The sequence below is a fragment of the Falco cherrug genome, chromosome 11 (genome assembly GCF_023634085.1).
Source record: "Falco cherrug isolate bFalChe1 chromosome 11, bFalChe1.pri, whole genome shotgun sequence".
In the NCBI taxonomy this organism is placed as follows: Eukaryota; Metazoa; Chordata; class Aves; order Falconiformes; family Falconidae; genus Falco; species Falco cherrug.
In genome coordinates this window covers 22,749,049-22,773,067 of record NC_073707.1, presented here as the reverse complement: position 1 = coordinate 22,773,067, position 24,019 = coordinate 22,749,049, and the positions used below count along the sequence as shown (strand labels likewise).

Below are 24,019 nucleotides of genomic sequence, written 5' to 3'. Positions count from 1 at the left end.
GAGTCTGATACCCAAGTCCCCTAAATACGCTTCTGACAGTCCCTCTCCTTCACCGCACAGCCCCCTTCCCTCCAGTGAAAATGGAATTCGGTGGGTGGGCAGAGGGGAGGTATCAGGGCCCCACTGGAGACTGGTGGTCTAGAAAATCTGAGCTGGGAGACACAAACATCTCCCACAACAGGGCAGAGCCACGGAGGCAATCCCAAAGGAGAGCTAACTTCTGAGAGGAGCAGGATTTTGAGCAGGGGAGGTAGGAAGAAAGTCCTTGCATTATGCCAAACTTAAAATGAATTATTCTGACCCCTTTACTGCAGTGGTTATCCAATGACCATTCAATATTTCCACCCTGGGCAAAGACATGTTTTCTGAGAAAGATTTACTATGTTAGCTTGGGCAATACTTCATAAGCTTATCTTACAGTGAAAACACACTTCAGCAACTAGGATCCAGTGAAACTGCATTATAATCTCAGTGTTTTCCTTTCAGCGATTATCTGACAAACCAAAACTGTAATAGTCTTACTTAAAAAAAATTAGGCACTAGATACAAAAAGCAACTCAAATTAGTTATGTTATTACCAACAAAACAGATCCAGGACACATGGAATTTGCCTCTCTCTGTAAGCGATCAGTTTAGGCAACTTCAATACACACTTAGATTTGCCTGACAGGCATTCCTAGGTCAAACTTTTTTTTTTTTTCAAAGCCCCCCAGATTTTCTTTTACAATTAAATTACTGTGAGATTAAAAGGTGGCCAAAGCAGACCAAAAGTCATCAGACTAGAATTCTGATTACTTGTGACAGATCCAAAATTATTTTCACTGGGTTTGCATTGGTCACTGGAAATTTGCAATTCTGTCCAAAAAGAATACAATTAAAGATGCAATATCCAGTTGCAAATGAAAATATATCGCAGTTTCAGATCTCAAAAACAACTCACTGGGAAAAAAAAATCTCCCTCCCTGGATGGAAAGAAACAAGTTTTTTTTAAAAAAAAAAAGTTTAATGTTTGCTACTTTAGCTAGACAAAAAAACCCAAAAATATGCTTGAGAAGTTAGTTGGCTTACTCTACATGGGCATATCTAAGAATCCCATCAGAAGGCAGTATTGATAGGAAGCTTTAAAAAAAGAAAATACTGCTCTTCAGCTTACTGACACTTACTAACAACACTTAGGTTCTCTGATGTCTGCTTCAGTAAGCAGTTTTCAGCATATTATGTTTTAGTACCAAATATATAAGGGAAGCATAAAACAAACCAATTCATTACAAATATATCAAGGATTGTGTGTCACATTCAAAAAGGATGTGGTTTTGGAAGTTCTGTCTATATCAATGCAAGGGACATGGAAATGAAAACTCCCTTCAACCAAAAAGAGATACGTTCAAATGCATGCACAGATTTGCCCTGGGTTACACTGTTCTGCTACAATCTTCATCTTTAGGAACAATAAGAAGGAAACATGTTGCTGTTTAGAAGACTGTACAAGGGCTCTTCACATTCTGCTGCTGATGTTTATTGGCACATAACAGGTTTTTCCTCCGGAACACAAAACTTAATGGTATGAACCAGCGGTTCGCATCACACTCAGTCCTTCCTTCACTAAATAAACCAAAACATAAGGTTTTGAGGATCAAAGCAAAGGGATCTGGTTTCTTAGAAACACTTGTTCCTCCCTGGATGATTTCAGTTCCTACAAAGTTATGTTGGTACCTAAAGAGGTAGGAACTCTGAGCTTCTCCTCATCTTCGCAGATTTCTCCCCCATGGAGTCCACAGTACAGAGGTCCAAGTGAACCCTCTCTGAAGTCTCATCTTGCAGACCAAAGAGCCCCTCCTCCCTACACAAAGTGCCCTTTTGCCAGGTACCAGGTACTATTCAAAACTGGAATTTATTTTAAACAGGCTTTATAAGAAGGCTCTCTTAAAAAAATATCACGCAAGAAGCAGTACTTTGTGAGTATTTGTATCTCCACACACAGAGCTCTCCCCCTGTGATGGAGGGAAGAACAGGCACTTCACTGTGATGAGACTGTTAAGCCAACAGCTTTGGAATTAAATACATGCAGCCTGTTCAACATCAGCCTAACAGCTCCTGTGTGCAATGCAAGAGGGCTCTGCAGGTAAGAAGCAAAGCTGCTCCAAAGCTGTCTCAGGAGCAGCACTCCTGAGTGTCTCGTCACAGACCTGTGCATCTAATGAACAAGATTGACTTCCTTAGAGATGTTTATTTTGAATTTTCATTTAATCAGACTCACCCTGCCACAGCTGTTCATGTCTAAACACCTGAACTCACACACCTGCATGCCCAATGGCACAGTGAAGATGAGGGCCAGGAGATCAGATGGTCCACAAGGAGACTTTTGAAGATGCACAGGCAGGAGCAGACCCTCAGAGAAGTGAAGGAAAGGCATAATAATGGATGCGTACAGCAGAGAGACAATCATCTCAACACAGAGCAAAGGCAATGTGAAGAGGTGAGTATAGCTGGCTTCCTTAAACACACAAAGCAGCCAAGCATATAATTATTTACTTATATTTAGCCACCTCCCTCCACAAGGAAGGATGGAGGAGATGGCAGAATGATGAGATAGGAGCGTCACTTTTCCTTGGAACCCTCAAAGCCTCATCCACAACAAAGATTCAGCATCATTTTGGGAAGCTACCGTCCAGCCCAACAGATCAAATCAGCTGCCTCAGTAGCCACGTAACATTACTACAACCACCACACAGGTACTCGGGGCTCCTGGCCCTCTCATGTCCTTCCGAAGTTGCCAGTCAACAGCAGGGTTGGAAGCTTTATTGCGACAGACTTAACCCTCCAAAAAAAATCAGGTAGTGTTGCAGTCTACATAAATACGGTTTTGTTACATTAATAGCAAGTAAAAATATAATGCTACAGAAACATTTCCATTGAGTATTTTGCCTATCTACTTAACGTTCTTCCTTCCTGCATGTGCATTTGTTCCCAAAGTGTGTGTGTCCAGTTTCACTACTGCATGGAAAATATGTTAGCTGAATGAATCCTAATCTGATTCATCCCGGAAACCTTGCTGCTAACAATGACCGTACTCTAATATGTTTATCTTCACACCCACCATTCATTCTCAGTATCATGCCCTCTCACTTACTTGACCTAAACTTGTAACTCAAAAGGAGAAACACAGGTGAATTCAGGAACATGTGGTAGTATGCTGAACTTAATCAAATTCCTGTTACCTAATTGTGTAAGCAATTGGGTTGTTTTTGTGGGGTTGGGGTTTGGTTTTTTTTATTTGGCCTTACTTAAGAAGTCTTTGGGGGTCAAGATAACTTACTAGGGAAAAACAGCATAAGAAGCTTTCCCAACATTAACTTCCATTGCAAGCTTCAGCTGTGCAACAGAAGAATAACTGGAGCTTATTCAGCCCACAGCATTTAATCAATGCAACCGTAAAACCCAATTTGTTCAATAACAGTAGAACACTTTTCTTAAGTTGCTATACTGTTTATTCTTCGAGAAATCTATGCTCTCATTTAAGAAAAGTTACAGCAACAACCAAAAGAGCTAGATCCAAAGACCCACAAACATGAACTTAGGATAAACTAATACAGAGCTGTCTCGAGCAGCTGAAAAAGCTCCAGCTTCTCTGCTGGTTTTCCAGGCTTCAGCAGAGTGAAACCGATCTGATTTTTGACAGTTCCACCTCAAGGATTTCTATTAAAAGCCGTGTAACTGAGAAGATTTCCTGGTGAGCGTTCACTCTGCTGTGGCCTAGAAATGTTAAGAGCTATGCAGTAGAGACGAGCCATCTCCAGAAAGCTGCAGGCTAGGAAAGAAGCGTGAAGACTCCTTAAAAGCACTCAGTGAATGGGAGCCTCTGAAGAAGGGGGAAAAGAACAGTTATTCCTTCCAGCAGTCAGTGACACTGGTGGGCTCCAAATTTGTCAGATATTTCATGGCAGCTAAACTGAATGAAGGGGTAACCTGAGCAGAGCACAGGGACAATACGGTGTCCAGATTCTCGTCACCATCATCCTTTCCCTACCAGCCTTGGCCAAGGAGAGGAATAGCAGTATCTCTCTGAACTCTGCCTTATGCCAATATGACACTGCAAACTGCAGAAGGACTCCAGGTGCCAGATGAAGACACAAAAGACACCTTGTCAAGCTTAAAAGAAGAGAGAGAGATCACAAAAGCAAAGAGGGGGCATGGAAGTGCATGAGGAGGCGCAGAACTGCAAAAAGGGACTGAACTCCAGATTATCAATACAGTTTTCTTCTTTGCTAGAAGGATGCAAAAACCTTTCTACAGCGTCACCTTGGGAAAAGAATGGCTTAATGCACTATCACACAACCATATAGTGAAGTTACCAAATGCCACCATTTCTGTCAAGCCAAGCAATCCCAAAATACTCAGTAACAGCCTCCAGCCAGGACCAGAATGGACACCAAGCAATTTTAGGTTATAATTTCTGACCTTACCAGGGCTACTAGAGACTGACAGTCTCACTTGACTTGAAAAGAGATTGACCAGTGTCCACACAGCCAATGCTGAACTGACAGGGAGACAGGAGCAAGTTCTGCAGCATCTCCAACCCAAATTCTGTTGATTCTACCTGTTAGCCATCAGCTATTTGATTCAGTTTTCCATCACACAATCGGCTGAGTTAGCTGTCAGTTTACTCCGCATGTAAACAAGCTATTTTTATTCAAACTTCATTACATCAAAGCAGTGAGTAAGCCTCAGACATTCACATATTCAAACTCTGATTAGCAGAAGTGTAGGTCTAAGTGGAAATCCTGAACAAACACAACTATCTGATCACTGCCAGGGCAGCTGGTCCACCAGCTTGATGATTTCTGTGAGCCACGCCGTGGGAAGCAGGATATTTTGTGTATCTGGTAAAGTAAGACCTCTCATGAGAAGAGCTGCAAAAAGCTGAGCAAACTAGTTTGACAAGGATAGCTTTTGGCATAGTGACACAGTTTTACAAATTTTTATATTAATATCCTTTTGCTAAAAAAGGCTGAGGCACTTTTATGAGCACAGTTGCCATTCTCAAGAGTGCAAGTAACTGCTACTGTTCAATTGCTGATGTTTCCTTATCAGAGAATTTTGACTCCAATATTTAACAAGAGACAGCTCACATTTGTATGAAACTCATGTGACACGCAAGTCTGTATAGGGATACAGCATTGTAAAGTATTGTGTACAGAACATTCTGCACTTTTCCTGGGTTGAGAGGACACAGAGAAGTTTCTATTTTTTATTACATATTGAAATGTAGTATAAGGAAAATCCTTCTACTGCAGCAACAAGTCACAGAAGTAATGTATTCCAGCTCAGCACTAAGTGGCAAGATAAAAGTTACATTACTTCTGTTGCGGTAGTCAATGTGAATGAGGATTAAGGAAAAGAATTACACATCTGGCAAAGGTCATGTCAACAGGCAGATGACTTCTAAGGACAGCAGTGACACAGAGTAAGCTGAGGTAACACAGAGGTAAAACAGAGGACTTGCATGACATTTACCACACACTACAGAGAATTAATCTTTTCTGTGTACACAATATTGTTCAGACTAGCACCAGGATGCTATTTCCTTGTCCTCTGCCTGCATTTCAATAGGGCGTAGATACCCCAGAGAGGGTTTGAAGGACACTAGTAAGGGAGCTGAGAAACTTTCTTCAGGGTCCTTATTGTTACTGTCTTTGTAAAGAAAAAGAACAGAATGTTTATTCTCCATGTGGAGATATTTACACCTTGGAAATGGAGCTGAAAAAGCAAGAGGAAAGAGATTTCCAACCTTGCTAAAGAAGACCTGCCTCCAATGACCAAAACTTAACAATAAGACAACTTAACTTTGGAACAAGGCAATATTGCTTTTTGTGTAGAACAGCGTGCTGAAGAGGAAAAGTGATGCTAGCTCATCACTTCCTACATCAGACACTTTTCTGAAGATAATCTGTAACCCAACTACTTTGCAAGAAGAGTTCACTTGACCAGGACAGCTGCTCACAAGTGTGTCCTGGCTTTGGCTGCAATGGAGTTTATTTTCTTTTCAGTAGCTGGTGCAGTGCTGTGTTTTGGATTTGGTGTGAGAACAACATTAATAGCACACTGATGGTTTTAGTGGTTTCTTGCTAATTTTTATACTAAGTCAAGGACTTTTCAATTTTTCAGGCCCTGCCTGGGAGAGGGCTGGAGGGGCACAAGAAATTGGGAGAGAGCACAGCCAGGACAGCTGACCCAAACCAGCCAAATGGATACTCCATACCACAGAACATCATGCTCAGCGTATCAACTGGGGGGAGCTGGCCAGGAGGGACCGATCACTGCTTGGGGACAGGCTGGGCATCAGTCAGCCGGTGGTAAGCAGTTGTATTGTGCATCACTTGGTTTGGTTTCTTTTCCCTTTTGTATTGTATTCCTCTCTCCCCCTCTCTCCTTTTAATTACAATCATTATTATTATATTTTAATTATTAAATTGTTCTTATCTCAACCCACAAGTTTTACCTTTTTCCCCCCCCTCAATCTCCTCCCCATCCCTCAGGTGGGTGGGGAGTGAGCAAGTGGTACTTAGTTGCTGACTGGGGTTAAACCACAACACAGAGAAACATCAATTATGAACTTTCACTTAAATATCCCTGAACAAAGCAAGAATGATGCATTTTTGTGAGCACAAGAACTTTCAGAAAGTACATGGGCTGAGAATTGGGCTGAATGTGATGGTGTCTTCACTTCTGTAAACCTCTCTTGCTTACCCCATCCCTTCTGGGGTCTTATGCAGAGAAGGGCAGGAAGTACAGCTCTGATAACTGCAGCACTTGGTGATGACACATCCAACATCTGAGTCTCAGCCTGCAGCCCCACGCAAACAGTTTCTACCAGTTTGCTTTAAGCCCCACAGAGGCACAGGAAGCCCATCATACAATGACTTCAGGGAAATTCAATCCACTCAAATCTGGGCCGTAATCAGTGTACACAATGCTTCAATGCTTCAGAGCTTCTGATGGCAAGAGCCAATCCCAAATTCTTTGCCCCAGCGTGTAACTAGAGATGGAGGGGGTGACTGTGCTCTGAAGAGTAACAGTGCCACAACAAGGGATGGGACACAAGGCCAGGGTCAAAAAGATATCAAAAAAGCCTGCACTCCCAGTGTTGACCCAGAGTGCTCTTAATTCAAATGACATGTCTACTTTTATTCTTCGTGGTTTTCATTCTGACCATCAGCAGCAGAACAAATGAGCCAGCAACAGAGACAGTGTAATGCTATTCCTCTGTCACAAAGGACAAAAGCCATCTAGCAACTGAGAGGCAGCAATCTGCAGAGCTTGTGTATATGCACAAAGATTTGAGCACCATATCAACGTGACTGGGGGTTTTTGCCCCAAAATGAGTAAAATTTACTTTTGATTCTATTAAAGTAGCTATGGATATTTTTCACCCTCAGAAATCTGGTGGGGTTTTTGCTTAGTTTGGATTTTGTTTAGGTCATATATATGGATCTGTTTATACATACACACACATGTATGCATATACATACTTAAAGTGCACATGAGAATACAATAGACTGTTTCTTGATTTTATTTTATTAAATATGATAGCATCTTTGTTCAGCCCGAAACCTTCAGACTTCCCTATGCTAGGGAAATAAAGAAGAAAGCCCAGTACAAGTGTTCACTTATGAGTTGCACTGGCCAAAAATTATTTCTCCTGCTCCTTTCTGTGCATAAGGCCATGCAATGAGTCTGTGTCATAAATCCTACAAAGCAATGCTCTCAGGGAAAGTAAGGAAAGCACTGGTTTTGGTGGGTCAGCAGGAAATCTCCCCATGGGATCTCATCTCCCATCCACCTCTCTCTGTTTTGCTGCAGTAGTCATTTCAGGCAAAAGGGATATAACACAAAAGAAAAGGCTCATATGCAGTTTACTTAAAAGAAAAGTTCAATGGGCAGCATCAGGCAAGCAGCCCTCCCAGGGCAGACCCACGTTACAGAGGGTCCATCACGTCCATCACTACAGTTCAACCCTGCAAAGCGCTCTGCCTCCTGATGCCAGTACCACATTTCAGTGGATGGCCTTAGAAGTCAAGAGGGTATTATACTCTAAGGCTAAGTTCTGGCTTGAAGAAGTGTATGTTTGGTCCTTTTAAAAAAGCATTTTGAGCCACACCTGTGAAGGCTGAATTTGGCAGGATCTTTTCTTTTTTAATGACAGTTATCACTGATGCTAGAATAACTATAGCTGTTTTCCAGGCAAGACTTAAAATATGGGTAAGTGATGATATGAGAAATTGCATGAAAGACAGGAAACAAGCCAAAGCAATCATCAACTGCTCAAAAACACCTTCAGAAAAAGCAGCATCGTAAACTTTATATGTATGAAAAAAAAAAAAAAAAGGCAGGCATTAAAAAGCAGAGCAAGAAGAAACTCGAGAAAAATCCATATGGGTTATATAGCCAGAGAAGCTGAAGCAACTATTAAAAGAGGCGATAGCAAAATACAAACTCAGCAGAAATCTAACTGGCACACTCACACCAGCCACAAGGCTTGTTAAGGATGAACATGGAAAGGCCTTGAAAACAGTTGGCTTAGGCAACTGCAATGGAAAAGTAAGTTGGATTTCAACTGTGTAGACAATAAGCTGATGTAACATTTGCCCTACAAATATTCCCTCAAGATAGAATTAAATGGCAAAAACCACTTGGCACAGATTTTAAGAGATGTCTTGATAACCTCCAATACAGATCACTCCAGAGCATTTCAAGGAACTATGATGCACCAAGAAAAGTAACTTTCATCAAGCCTTTACACTGAAGTACAATCATACAGGTAAAGTAAAATATTGGGTCAAGTCTGTATTTATTTTTAGATGCTGGTATCAAACTAGAATGTATTTCTCTGAATTTTAATTTGGCATTGCTATCAGAAGAAACAAAGATGCATCAAACACGACACATGACTCAGGAGCATTTTAGGAGATTTGAAATTGTCAAATCAAAAGTGGCAGCTCAACAGTATGTAGCTATAACACAGTGTCCAAGACTGCAAAAAAAGACGAGGTTAATAACTGGCTGTGTAAAACAAAAAAAGACAAGTAACTCCCAGTTCAAGCCCTATGCTGGAAAGTAACAGAACAAGATGGAAGTTGGTTCACACACCTTGACAGTAACTCAGAGACAGTGGAGGTACCCAGAAGGAAATAGCATCACAAACTGGTGAGGTGGCAGCTCCATTCATAAGCTGAAACCAATGTTTTGTTTATAAAAACTGCAACACTTCCACTCATGTAGTTTCCAGTTTTATTAATAGACAGGTGTGAAAAACTGAAGTCTACCAACAGTATAGGCAGAGGTCTGTGCATCTTCATAGAATAATAGAAACCTTTAAGCTGGAAAAGACCTTTGAGATCATCAAGCCCAACCATCAACCCAGGACTACCAAAGTCCATCACTAAACCATGTCTCAAAGCACCACATCGAGGCATTTTTTAAACACCTCCAGGGATGGTGATTCCACCTCCTCCCTGGGCAGCCTGGGCCAATGCTTGACCACCCTTTCAGTGAAGAATTTTCCCAAATATACAATCTAAACCTCCCCTAGTGCAACTTGAGGCCACTTCCTCTTGTCCTATCGCTTGCTACTTGGGAGAAGAGATCAACAACCACCTCACTACAACCTCCTTTCAAGTAGTTGTAGAGAGCGATAAGGTCTCCCCTGAGCCTCCTTTTCCCCAGGCTAAACAATCCCAATTGCCTCAGCCACTCCAAGACTGGTTCTCTAGATCCTTCACCAGCTCTGTTGCCCATCCCTTTGGACACGCTCCAGCACCTCAGTGTCCTTCTTGTCGTGAGGGGCCCAAAACTGAACACAGGGTTCAAGGTGCAGCCCCACCAGTGCCCGGTACAGGGGGACGGTCACTGCCCTGGTCCTGCTGGCCACACTGTTTCTGATACAAGCCGGGACGCTGTTGGCCTCCTTGGCCACCTGGGCACACTGCTGGCTCACGTTCAGCCGGCTGTTGACCAGCACCCCCAGGTCCTTTCCCACCAGGCAGCTTCCCAGCCACTCTGCCCCCAGCCCGCAGCGCTGCGTGGGGTTGGTGTGACCCAAGCGCAGGACCTGACACCTCACACAGGTGGCCTTGGCCCATCGATCCAGCCTGTCCAGACCCCTCTGCAGAGCCTTCCTGCCCTCCAGCAGATTGACACTCCACCCAACTTGGTGTGATCTGCAAACTTACTGAGGGTGCACTCATCCAGATAGTGGATACATCCTAAGTTATTGACATCTTTTCTGGACAACTGGGGCATGCAACAGGAATGCACCAGAATATCTCTCTTGGCAAATTTTTCAGCAGCAGCTGAAGGCATATGTTAAATGTGCCAATTGCCACAATCCTTTCAATACACAGCATTTCAGGAAAGGATTTAGTACTAGAAAAGATATGCGAAGAGCAGCGTAAGCATAGTTTGGGACAGGGGAGCCTATTTTATTTTGCCCTAAGCAACACTTGATGGTTTGGATGGAATTCAGATTCAGAATAAAATAGGTTTGCCTTCAAAACAGATCGCATAATTGGCTTTAGGTTTTAGTGTAATTTTCTTTTTAAATGGACCAAATCTTTAAGTTGCTCGTAAGTCAACTGTTTGAAAACAGCAACCAACCTACATGCCCCCAAGGAAATATATCCTTATCCCCAAACTGAGACACGTAGATTGGGCCAGCCAAGCAGCAATGAAGGAAACTGCTACAGCAGCATCTTGAATTAAACACCAACCAGCAGTCCCCAGACAGCCCTGAGAATTGCAAATCTAAAGGTGTGACTCCTGTTTCACAGATTTACTTTGCATCAGTCAAAACTACATAAAACCCAGTCCTTAATATCCATTCAAAACTATGAAGGCAGTTTAGCAGAAAGGGATAGAAGTTTAAGGCATTAAGCTTTTATGCCTGTATTTTATATCTTGCAGCAAAGCAAGGCAACAAAGTAATACTTCAACAGTTTGCTCAAATAAAGGTTTAAATCAGCAATCTGATCTACTCACCCTTTTCACTGGTATCCAGGGAAAGTTTCTTAATGTCATCAGTCAACATATCCTGCAAGTGGTCTTGTCCATGCTCTGCATCATTATCATCAAACTGAGCTTCTATAATGACATCCGGACTTTTAGCATCGCCTTTCGATGTCTCTTGAGGAATGCAAGTCCCCGACATATCCTCAGGGACATCTGATTCATGTGTGGCTTCTGTTTCTTTGTCACTACCATCTGGCTTTATTACCTGAAGGAGCAGGGGATTTAAAAAAAGAGGCAAGCCAAATCACTGGACTGGAGAAAGAAAACATTATCTTTCCTTCTTCATCTACATCCCCAAGGAGCTGACAATGAATTGTGGGTGGCTGGTGGCACACTGCAATTGCTGTGTAATTAGCCACAGATATTGCACAATCAAAAGAGGTACCTCACTAGGATAAAGACAGGAACGGCATGGCTTTTGCAATACCTCAACTGTGACAATAATATATCCAAAGCGTATCTAGAGCATAACCATACAGTTCCTGCCAAACCTCTAATAGGCTCTCCAGAAGTTGGGAGTAAGCACAGAGAGGGAGGAGGATACGCTACAATTTAATGAGTTGCTTAGACCATTGTTCACCAAGATACGCTAATCATCCTGGGAAGTCCCAAAACTCAAGCAGTTCCAGTGAATGCTGGGATCGTGTCAAAGCACATCTCTGGGAGAGCTCCCCAACACACAATTAGGAACAGACTGAGAAAGTACAGACCTGAGAACACTGTGCCCTGCGACCTGCAGAGGAACTGGACTGTAGCAGCTCAGTAAGGCACCAAGCTTTACATTTTTTTAGGCTCTGGTCTTTTTGTTAAAGGCACTCAATTATTGCTGTTACCTACACAAATCTCCTAATTCAATTATTGAGAGGAATGAACTCAATTAAAGTACAAATTACCTAACCATTAACTAACTGACAATTCAGATAAGTAACTCTGACCAGCTGTAGCTACAGCTTTGTCCTCACTTCAATATAGCAGTGGCACAGGGTGGGGAGAAACCGTATCTGTGATCAGACAAAATCATGGAGAACCCATGTCCCAGTAAAGTAGACACCAGACCTGGATGGCATCCCTCACTGCATGTGACAGAAGCAGAAATAACTCCACCTCGGTATATAATGATCAAAACTGCTGATACCATGGATACACATGCTTTTACTAGCATACTCTGTGGGACGAACAGCAAGTTGCAAGCACCTACCTGGCCCTGGAACCTAGAACTAGGTTTTAGTTTCAAAAGTGTTTCAGCTTTGCTTAAGCTGTGGTACTTCAGTAGGAGATTCATACAAGCATGGAGTAAGAAATAACCTACTAAACATTAAAATCACAAAGAAACTGGGTGACCCCACTCCAACATCCTCCCAGCAACTGAGCTCCTCTCCAGCTGGTGCTGGTGTTCACCAGGCAGGTAACTCTCTGGGGATGCTCCTCCAAGGTCCCCAGTCCTCAACATCACTAACCCAGTACATGACAGCAGCAACTCATGCCACTAGCGAGGCCAGTGAAGGGCCCTTTAAAAAATGCCATTAAAAAAACACCAGCTTTCTGGTAACATACTTCATGTGACAGATATAGTCCCTAGAAATAAGCATAAATAGCCTCAGCAGGACCTAGCTGAACATAACCATTCCAAGTATGAAAAACGCAATCCAAAAAGGTCCACAAATTATCATTTAGTAAGTGAAAAGCAAACAGATCAAATCAGACCTGTACAGGGAAGACTCAAAAGTTTACATACACAGAGCTACAGTCATGCATTCAAGCAGTACCCATTTCTTTGTAGTCTTTTCATAATACGTAACAGAAATACAATCAATTTTAAAACAGGGTTGAATTCAAGTCTTTAAAAGAAAAAAAACCCTCAGATGACATGACTTTGAACTCTTGTTACCTTTTGTGACTCTGCTTTCCATCTTTATTTTTGTTTTTTAATATGTATATCATTTGTTACCATAGCAGATTTTGACTCAAACATTAAATTGTGACAAAAAGGGAAAAAGTTTGGCAGAAGGTGGGAAAATGGCTGATTATTAAACCTGGCTACATTTGGTACATAAAATACTGACACACAATGGTCTGGGCAAGAACAGTCTATTAGATTAGAGAGCTGACAAGGCTCCACACACTAGTGACTCTGCCAGTGTGCCTATCCAAAAAGAAAACCAGTGTCAACAGTAATGTTTGGACCCTGCCATGGTCAGATGTGGATGTGTTCAGCTCTTAAATTTCAATTGCACCAGATGTGTGCAAGTGTGCAACTGCAGCAGGAATTCATTTTCTTCAACCCCTTCAGGCTTTGTCTGAGTTCCTTTCTCTCCAAGTCATCCTTTGCAGAGTGAGAGATATGTTTCAGGTACTAAATTACAAAGCTTTCTATATGTAACACAGCAAACAACTTCAACTATACCTGAATGATAGGAAGTGCTTCTCTAAAGATGCAGCACTGAAAATCTTATGCTTGAAGAGTTTATGTTGTATTAAAGAAGGTAGCATATATGGATTTCTTTTTAAATGCTATATGCTAAAATTACCATGCTTCCCTCAAACTACAAGGATACACACTGCTGACGCTAGCTAGCATGATGCTCCAGCTGTGACTACCTAAAACCCCAGTCACACATTTCCTTATGGATTTGCAAATGGATTTTTAAGTAAAGTTTTCCAGAGTCCACAAAATCATGACCTCCATGCAGCATAGAGCAGCAAAACGTCCAGATGCTGGCAAGCATGGGCAACAGGATTTGTTTTCTTTTTAAGGCCAAGACAGATCGTTTAGGCTGACCTCATACATAACACAGCAGGGAATTTCACCCAAGATTTCTTACATCACACCAAAAATTTAGGGAAGCTGTACATCACAGGACTGGAAAGCTGCATAAGACTTTACAAAATTGGGAGCTCAGTGGATACAATTACTCCATTTAAGATGATCAGAGTTGCTGGCCAACATGAGCTCATCACAGAGATTCCAAAGAGCAGGATCCTTCTGTATATTTGCAGCAGCAAATCTGACCATGACAGAATAAGCATTTCTTACATGCAGCATGTCAGAAACCAGAAACTGATGATATTGCACTCTCCTATTTCTTATTATGCTATTGAAGCTCGTACATGACATACCGCATACAGCTAGAACATATTGGTATCAGAGACGCAGAATAAATTAAATGCACAATTGGCTAAGTTTATCATATAGTCATATGTGCAGTAGAGAGCATCATTCTCTGCCAATGCAGCTGACACTGCATGGACCAAGGAGGAGGGGATTCCCGCTTGCTATGTATGCAAGAAATGTATGGCCCTACTACCATGCAAACATCCCAGGATGCACGGTTAAAGCCCCTTTAAAGGACCTTAACTTCCTGACCTGGGAAGTCAAATGTCAACCTTATGGTTGTATTATTTTCATATGTTCTTTAATAATAATAAAAAAGTGTTAATAAGCATTTTGATTAAAGTCAATTGCTTTTTGAATGTCTGATCCTTAAGATAGTGGCTGAACAAGTTTTCTTCCAACTTTAAACAAACATCTATTACTGAACAAGCATCAAGTTTCTGCCCCATAGTGATTGGTTTGTAAAGTCACAGATGACTGAACACAAGATCTTTGAATGAAAATCCCATTTCAACCATAAATATAATAAAAAACAGCTAGTGGGCAAGAACATCCTGGCATGGATACATACAATCTGGACAGCAGAGTGACTACGTCGCTGCATCCAGCCCAGTCTTGAAGTAGCCATCAAACGAATGATTGTCCTTACTCGGGAGGAATTTGTTCCAACAGAAAACTTAACTGGGAATCTGTGCATCTGCAAGTACAAGGGTTACCTCCTGAGCTGCAGGAGAAAATGCCTTCTCTGCCAGAATCAATCTTATATCTGCCCTGTTAGGTCCCAGCTTTTCACAGACCTTCAACCTAAGCCTCACATCCACCCACGGACAAAGCCCAAGCCTATTTTCTCAGATCAGGTATGGGGTCTTTGTTGCTGCCTCCTCAATGGCAACAGCTAACAACTCATATATTAGCCTATATCTCAAACTATTGAACCAGACCAGTGATTTTCCATCATCTTTCAGCTATTAACACCCAGGCTTTTTCTAATAAATGCACCAAACCCTGAAAATGTTTAAGCCTGAAACTAAAGAGTTTTGCTTTTCTTCCTTATTCATCTCTGATCCTTACAAGCAATCCATGAACCCTCATAGGTCTGAAGATGAGACATGGATGACTGCTGGACTAGACACACTTGGACAGATGCATCTTGCACGGCTAAAAACTTCCCACATAGGGTCACTGTTTTCAACAAACGCTTCTGCAAAGATACCTCCGCTGAAAGCATGGATCATCTTCACTACAGCAGTTCTGGACACAGGTTAAATAAAAATGAAATTCTTCATCTCACTCAAATTGTTGGTAATAAAAAGAGTATTTTCATAAGGATACTGGGAAAGACTGGAGATGATAGAGCACACCGCCACTTCTCTGTTGAGTCAGTCAAAACCCAGCAAAATGCCTCATAATGAGTAATCAAACCCAAAATGTGTAACATCCAAAAGATTTTAGAAATGACAAGCCACTAGTGGTAAAACTTTTCACTGGGGCAGACAGATGATGCACAGAGGCTCCTCATGCTGCTACAGAAAGGTGCAGCAGATTCACCAGCAAGTGGAAGCTGAAGACAGATTGACAGCAGGCAGGCAGCTCACGTTAAACAGGGAGGACTAAACATGGGAACAGCTACAAGGGTAATAATGTCTTCAGCCCAAGCCTACCTTCTGAGGTTTGCAAACCAAGGTAAAATGCCTTTCTTCCAAAACACTTTGGTCAAACACAAGTTCTACTTCAGCTATATTCAAGTTATTACGCTCAATATTAGGTAGGGAGACAAAGTTTAGGTCAGTTGTTGGTCCTCTCTGCAGCTGAGCCTTAGTTAAGCAACAAGCTTGAGAAACAGAAACAGGTTGAAAGCGGTTATGTCAAAAGACAGACAGCTGAAAACAGGGGCTTTGGACCAAATTACCATCTCACTGTTAAAAAGACCGTTGCTACCACAACACTAATACAAACACCACATTTCATACCAATACTGTGAACACCTGCATCTATTAGTCTCCCAGCTTTTGCCATATTAAACAGGCTTCACTTAAAAGCCGATTCCCTAATGTTCACTCATGAGGGAATAGGAATGGAGCCTGGCTAACATGAGGATGCTGTCACAGCTCATACATACATGCTAGAGCCAAGCTACCATAAATATTGCAAGGAAGAGCTTTGCTTTTCTGAAAAGAGCAACCAAACAAAGGCTGGCTCACTCTAGCCCCTTCTTGGATAAGAAAAGGGTGGCACTTCCAATAAGAGAAAAAACACCTGTCCAGTCACCCTTCCTTCTCTTTATAATCCCACCTACACCAAACAGCTCTGGCAAAGACAACAACTCAGCTCTGGCAAAGACAACAAGGGTGACCAGTCTCAGCAGGAGCAGTTATGGCATTACTTTTAAAATAACAATAAGGTTAGATAGGGTATTTTTGTTGTGGTTTGGAGTTGGATTTTTTTTTTAATGGTAATAATCTTTTAATTCTAAATCTCTGAAACACTTGCTAACAGCCCACAGGATAGCTAATTTATATTAAACAGCACATTACAGTTTATGTTCCAGGCATCACATTGGATGCAATAATCATACAAACGTTCAAACTAGAATCTCTCCCTCTTGATTAGGAAAAGACTACTTGCTCCTCCCCAGTGGGCTCTGCTGTTCCCAGATGTCACACACAGTTTTGTCAAAGCAGTCAATACAAAGCCACCTTGCTTGCAGATTCAAAGGGGAAAACTATCCAAGTACACAAAGGTTCCTTGGAAAGAGCAATTTTTCAGAGCTCTGACTTACTCCCACTGCAGTAGGTGAGAGGTGTGAGAGAAACAAATGATATCTAATGCATGTATTTGAAAACAAAATATAGAGACAGATCTGCAATATGCCCATCAAACCCACTGAGTCCCCAAAGCCACCTACCCTGCCCTCACCAGCATCCTGCATCCTGCCTGCTCAGACTAACCTGCAAAGTGAGCTTTTACTGCAGAGTTAATTCAAGTAATCTGACTGAACATCCAGGTTTAGTCCAGTCTGAGAAGACACAGCAGAGCGCCCTACATCCAGGCTTGTCAGGCAGCTGCACAAGTAACAGAATTAATTGCAGGAAAAAAATCCGTATCTCCAAACAGCCACCTTTTCTCGCTACTTCATCCTGCTTCCACCAATAAACCTTATTCCTGAACCGTTCACTCATCTTCTCTCTGTGCTTCAGGCTGTACCTAAACATCACAGGTTACAGCGTGTCCCCTCCAAGACCAGCTCAAGCCCTTCTCCTACCACTTTGCACAAATAACCAGAACAACAAGTGGAAAAGCAGTAACAAGGAAAATTCTCAAGACTGACCTTTTTGAATCCTAAAGCCAAAACAAGAACTGCTACCTCGCCATGTATCTCCACACTCCCTATCTGGTCTCTGACCTATCATTTGCCTCTAAAAGCTCACGTTGCCCTGGCACGCATCCCACACCTACAGTCTGCTTCCAAACATGTTTTTCAGCACTTCATTACAACCAAGCACGACACTTGGTTGCCTCTGCCCCCTTCTCTCCTCTAGTCCTGCCTTCACCCCCGTCCTGCTACCTCTCTGTGGTCTCCTCAGACCCATCTCTCCCAAGTCTGGCTCTTGCACCGCCGCCTGTAGGATGCACGGTCCTAGGAGCAGGACCATGTTCCCTCAGGTTCATTGCATCCAGCTCTCCTAACAGGATAAATTAAACAGCTCCATCTGTATGCTCCTGCCTTTTTTTGTACCTTCTTACGAACTGCTGAGAAGCAGGAAAACAAAAAGCTGTCAGAAGCAGCTGCTCCCTGCTCAGCACAGGTAACCTCACGTGCCATGGCACCGGTGGCATGGATCACGCCACTCCAAAACTCTAAAGAGGAGCCACTCCGCAGCCTGCAGAGGAAACATCTGAGCTCACAGTGGACCCCTTGCCCCAAGCTGCTTTGGAAACAGAGCTGGTAAAGGCTCATAATAGGCCCTGGCAGGCCTGTACAACCTTTCCCAAGGATTACTTGGGAATACCTCTGACAGGTATCGCTCTGGGCTTGGGGGGATTCACACATCAGAGCTGTTCTGTGATATTTAGACATGGTGAGGGTAACTGTGTCAAGGAGACATGGGGAAGGACAGTGTCCCTGAGCCCACTTGCAGGGAACACAGTACTATCTCCCCTGTAGACGGGCCAACCTGGTAAGGACTCCCACCAGCATTACAAAGAGCTGTGTATTATTATAGCCCGATCAACAAACTTGTTCCACACTTTCCACTTCTGCTGCCGTCCCCCAGAACCTGATTTGGTGCTAAAAAAACAGCCTCTGTTTTCAGAATACCTACTGCTGTTGCACTGACCTTCCCACACACATTCCCCAGAACACAGGAGTTCCTGGAGCAGAAGCAATACAGCAAACGTGTCCCGGCCATGGCTTCCCAACCGCATGCTATTCTTTTATGCAGCTATATGTTATCTTAAAGCGGTGACGAATGCCTAGCCATAGCCCATCATCTGTACGGCAAATCTCTCTAGTGAGAGAAGTCTGACCCCAGGGAGGTGCAAAATATCTAGTTCGGCTTCCAGTATTTAACAGCACCCAGGAATCAACTTTCTCCTACACACTCACCAAATCCGATGAGGCACACACAGTTCCTCCATCTCCTACAAGCAAACTCTTTTCATAAAAGAGGCCCCTAAAACTGGCAGCCTCCCTGCTGGACCCCAGTGAAATGTTCCTTGTACCTTGGGTCTTTGTATTGCCTGCTCCTCACAAGACCTCCCACTTTGGTGCATCTCATGAGCTGTGCGTTGCACTCCAGGCCACAGCAAACTGGAAACAAGAGTGTAATGCACAGGGCCCAGCTATGAGGTTGCCAGAACATATTGGTTTGAAACATCACAGAAAATATTCGGCTCCATATTTTCAACAGTAGCCAGGAAGAAAATGCATGGAACAATTTTAAGAACTGTTTTTCAAAAGTCATTTAAATCAAATTATGCCACATGCACACTGGCAACAAAACCCTCTCTACTAACTGGAACTGGGTTTCTTTTCTTTGTGTGTGTGTTCTTTTCTTTTTGGTTTAACTTTTAAAAAAAAAAAAACAAAAAAAAAAACTGTCTCCCAGCCATCTTCTTCTGGTAATGTGGACAGGCACTGTAACACTACAGGAATGGGTGCCAGGACAAAACCTACGATGCACAGTCCCTAGAATAAATCACTCAAGAGGGGTGGATTAGAGGATGAGAGCAACATAAGGCTACATCTTCAAAAGGTATGATTCTCTGAAATCATTGTGCATTTTCAGCAAACTACTGCAGAAGGATAACCGGTTTGTATCTGATGTAAAGCAGCAGATAGGCTTTTGGATGATTTGCAACTTCAAGACAATACCATGAAATCAATATATATTTTTAAAGATGTAATTATTACACAGTGCTTGCATGTAATCAGAAAAGAATCTACTTGTGCTGAGTGTGTATCATTTGAAAGCTGCAATGCCAAGCAAATCCACACTGCTGGCTTGCACAAACCCAAAGTATTATCCATTACTGCTTCTTTTTTTTTTTCTTAAACAATACAAGTATGTATGAAAAACATATTTCCTGGAAACAATGATACTCTTTGGAGACTTATTCAACATTTCATAAACCAAACAAGCCTGCACCCGCACGTGCCCGTAAGAGGAAAGCAGGTTGACAATGCAAACTAATCAAAATGTACTGGAAGGGCTATCCAAGATATTTGCATACCTATACCTCCCAAGGCTATATAGGTTTGAAGCCTTGTTCAGAACTGTGTGAAAAGTATTTCCCATATGTCTAAGAAAATCTCTTACTGGTGATCAGCACTTGTAACTCTAAATTTAAGGCAGGAAACAAACAAATCAACTGAGAGTTAACACACTGGGGCTCACACCTTAAGCCCCTCACTTCCTTTTTTGTTCCTTTTGATCAGGCTCCAAGTGCCATCTCCCAGGGGTCTCAGCCCTGTGCATGTTTTGACATACTTTCAAAGCCCAGAATGGTACACCTGGGACAAAGCACACACTGTTCAGGAAGTGCACAGGGCCAAGAAAAGCAATAGAAATTTCCACAGTTAACTTGCATTACTGGTTGCCAGTAAGCCTCTTATTATGAAAACCCATAATTGGAAACTGTCATATTACAGAACAATTTATGGAAGTTTTCAGAGTATATATGCCCCAGTGGGAACTTCCTTTGACTGGTGTGTTCCATCAGCCCAGGTCTGCTTATTTATTCACACAGTGTGAGAAGAGCATCAGGAACCTCAACAAGTCATTGCTGAAGCACCACTGACTCCCACTCTAGGAGTGCTTCAGATGGTTCTTAGCTCCCTAAGTCTTACCAGTCATCCATCTTCATGGCTGCATTCAGTCAACAGATGGGCTGCCCTATCTTTATGTCATTTTATTTTCTGCAGGAACATTCTTGCACTTACATTGTGATCAACTGTTCCTCTGAGGACACGGAAAGAAAAATGCAGCTGCTCTGGGCTGAGTGCATCCCACTACGTCTGCCTCAATCCCATCAAAGGAGCTCAACAAAATCAGATCCTGCTCCTACAGTCTTTACTCTGTCACACCAGGGAAACTGGCATGGACATTAATTCCTAAATCAGATTTCAATTATATCAAAATATGGCTCCAACCAAGAAAACAGCCTCCCCCAATGCCAGCACGATACTATTAAAGTAAACCACCCAAAAATAGCCAGTGCTTCCTTTGCAGACAGCCATGTTTTAGTGTGAAGATAAAGGGATTTCATAACAGGTGCTGGAGGTGCATCCCAGGAAATTTGGAGACTTTAAGCAACAGAAGACTGGAAGCCCACTAACACTACATTTTCCATACAGGAGCCAGCAGGTACCATCTGCCAGAGCAGCATCTCCCTACGAGCAGCTCCATCCTCTAGGAAATGGGTTGAGACATCAACTGACCATCAGGTTAACTGTATTTTGGCATGCTGCGCTGCTGCCAGTTCCAGTCCTACACACCAAGACCACTGTGAATTCAGTAGCTTGCCCATCGCCCTGGGACAGGCCCTGAAAAGCCTCTGTGCTCCAGGGAAGCTGTGGCAGAATAGCGACAGCCACAGCTAAAGAGGACCACCCACAGACAAAAGGAATTTGAGGAGATAATCCCTGCAAGCATGGTAGTGGAGGAAAAGAAAATCAGATGATTCACTGGGAATAAAAGATAACAGCTTCCTCTACTGTTGACAGCTTTCTGTGTCCCTTAAAGGCATTTCTGAAGAGAAGACAAACTGTGAGCCAAACTTACTCCATCAGACTAGTTATCAGCAAATTCTGACCCTGGACAAAATCTCACTACAACATACAGCACAAAGTGCCTGTGGAGGAGAAGAGGGAGATGACAGCAGCACATTTTGCTCAAAGGTTCCTGCAAATAAAAAAGGTTCTGGCTGGGTTATCAAACTGGGAACATTCCCAACCTGTGACCTAAACCTGTTACATATCCATTTATTTGGGCTTCCTGACTTAGAGACTCAAATGCACAGAGAAGTCCTTGAATGCCTAGTTAGAAAGTGCAGGTGCCTTCATATTAAACCACTGTTGCAGCCAGGAAATCCCAGACTTCCATATCAATCTCATACTCTCAGCAGGTTCTTTATGAAGTGCATAAGGGAAGTAATCCTGTTCAAGGAAAATAATCCTGCTCTCAAGCGCCCAAGACTTTTGGTAAATCATTCAAACCATCTCAACTAGTTTGCACTACGACGCTGTGCTAGGCAGATTTGCATATTCTGTCCTGAAGATATTACAGCTGAATTTTACACGGCTAGAAAGGCAGAGTCCAAGTGTGAAAACAAGGCTGAAAATAGCAAAGCAGCTGCATGGATATGCGGTAGAACCGCAAACAAATACCTGAACAGTTTTCATAAATTAAGTATCTCTAATTACTCTGCTTCATGGGTATCAAAGCAAGGGCATGCCAAAGAAGAACAGCTGGGGAGGCAGGTGTCCCAGGAGAAAGTGAGGGAGGTATGTCTTTGCTCAGAAAATGGGGATGCTGTTTGGTTGTTTAGACTCAGATGTGAGGACTAATGCTTCCAAATATTTGACCTACATTCAAAGCATTACTTTGAGGCTTATCAGAAACACAAACACACCAGTTAGCCCTCTATGAACAGAGGGAGGCCTTCTCTCTTCTTCCCACCCAGGAACTAACACTTAACCACACAGACCATGTTCAGGGTTTCACAGCCACAGGTATGACTTTCACAGCAGGTACTTGCATAACAGAAGGGCAGCATCAGTTTATTTACAGCTGCTCGTTGAAATTAGGACAAGAGAGAAACAAATGTCCCACTGTTTCAAAAACTAAGCACCTTTTTTTTTTTTTTGGTCATTGGGGGATTCTTACTTCTACACAAAGCTAACAGGCTTATCACTGATCACAGCAATTATTGGATTCCTATTTAAAGATCACCTGAGACATCATTCAGTTGTATCACACCTGGGAAAGTCATTAGAACAGCAAAACAGAAACAAACTCATGAATGACTCCACAATTACAACCACAGCATAGCTACCTCTTCATAAGTTTCAGGCACTTATTAATAAGAATTTTTGACAATTTTGTTATCCATGCCTATCCAAAATTATTTCATACATTGGGCAAAAGATTTTAAACCAAAATTTCATTTAGAACCAAATTATCTGATTCTGAAATGTTCAGGTAATTGTCTATTACAGTAACATAAACCTAAAGTTTTTATTAAAACTTCTTCACTGAACTCACCTCTGTTCACAAAAGTGTTCTCCGTAACTACCTTTCCGCTATGACTTTTTGCTGTTACATAGCTTCATTTATACACATACAGCAGCAGCAGCACTAAAGAACTAATCTCCTTCTGTGCTGGAAGGCAAGGAAATGCCCATTGAATGTACAGGTTCTACACACAGCCATCTCTGACAAAATGCATCCTTCCCAGTGTTACTTATTTTCTAGTTGTGCTCAGCTGCCCCAGTCAGAACCAGGGACACATCATACTGGGTGCTGCACATTGTTAATGCTCAACAGAACTCTTAGGAAGTTTTTACTGAAGAGAAAACACATTAACAGAAGGGAAGAGATGAGAACAAGGTTATACACATATTGCCTTTGAAAGGAGCCCAGCTTAACGGAAGTTAAACCACACTAGGGGCCCAAGCTGTACTAAGGATGCTTCTTGAAACGGGTGAGTGATGCTCAGCATTTTGCTGAGGACTTAATACTGCTGCAGTGTTTTCTCTTTCTCATGAAAACAATTAGTATCAAAAGGTTTCCTCTTGAGACGGTGCAGGGAAAGAACTGCTGGCATTTGCGTCATATGGATCTGCTCACATTACTTAGTGACAAATCTTATTACAAAGCAAGCACCTCAAGCGAAATGTCTATAGCTCAGTTTGCTTGTATTTACCTTTAGCAACACAGTATGCTTCATTAAACTTTGAAGAACTGTTTATTAAAAGAGTAAAATGCATCAGCATCCTCCACCAGGCTTCTCAGCTTATTTTCATGACGTCAATATTCAGGTTTATTTAACCCAATGAAAATATACATTCATTAAAGATGATCTCAGATCATCCCCTGCAGCACTGAAAGACGCAGTGAATAGGAATGGCATACTTGTTTTACCATTACCATAATTAAGGTGTATCCCATCTTCGCAACCAGCAATTTGAAGAGCCTCTCTCTGCAGTGACCACTGGGAAAGACTGGCCACTGCAAACTTGGCTGCTTATTGATGCCAGATACCCTCTGGTCTGTTTTTCCTGCCTGGCAATGAATGCTGTTCTACCAAAAGCTTTTCCAAAGAATGAATCAAAAGTTAAAC

The 24,019-nt window shown here is 42.4% G+C and overlaps 1 protein-coding gene across 2 annotated transcripts in view; it reads right to left on the bottom strand.

Annotated features, from left to right (window-relative positions):
• DIS3L2 (DIS3 like 3'-5' exoribonuclease 2) overlaps positions 1-24,019 on the bottom strand; it is a 195,498-nt gene that overhangs the window by 125,042 nt on the left and 46,437 nt on the right. For both annotated transcript variants that reach the window (XM_055723535.1, XM_055723536.1), the window contains one exon: positions 11,035-11,269. In XM_055723535.1, coding sequence (XP_055579510.1) covers positions 11,035-11,269 — 235 coding nt within the window. The remainder of the gene's footprint in view (positions 1-11,034; positions 11,270-24,019) is intronic.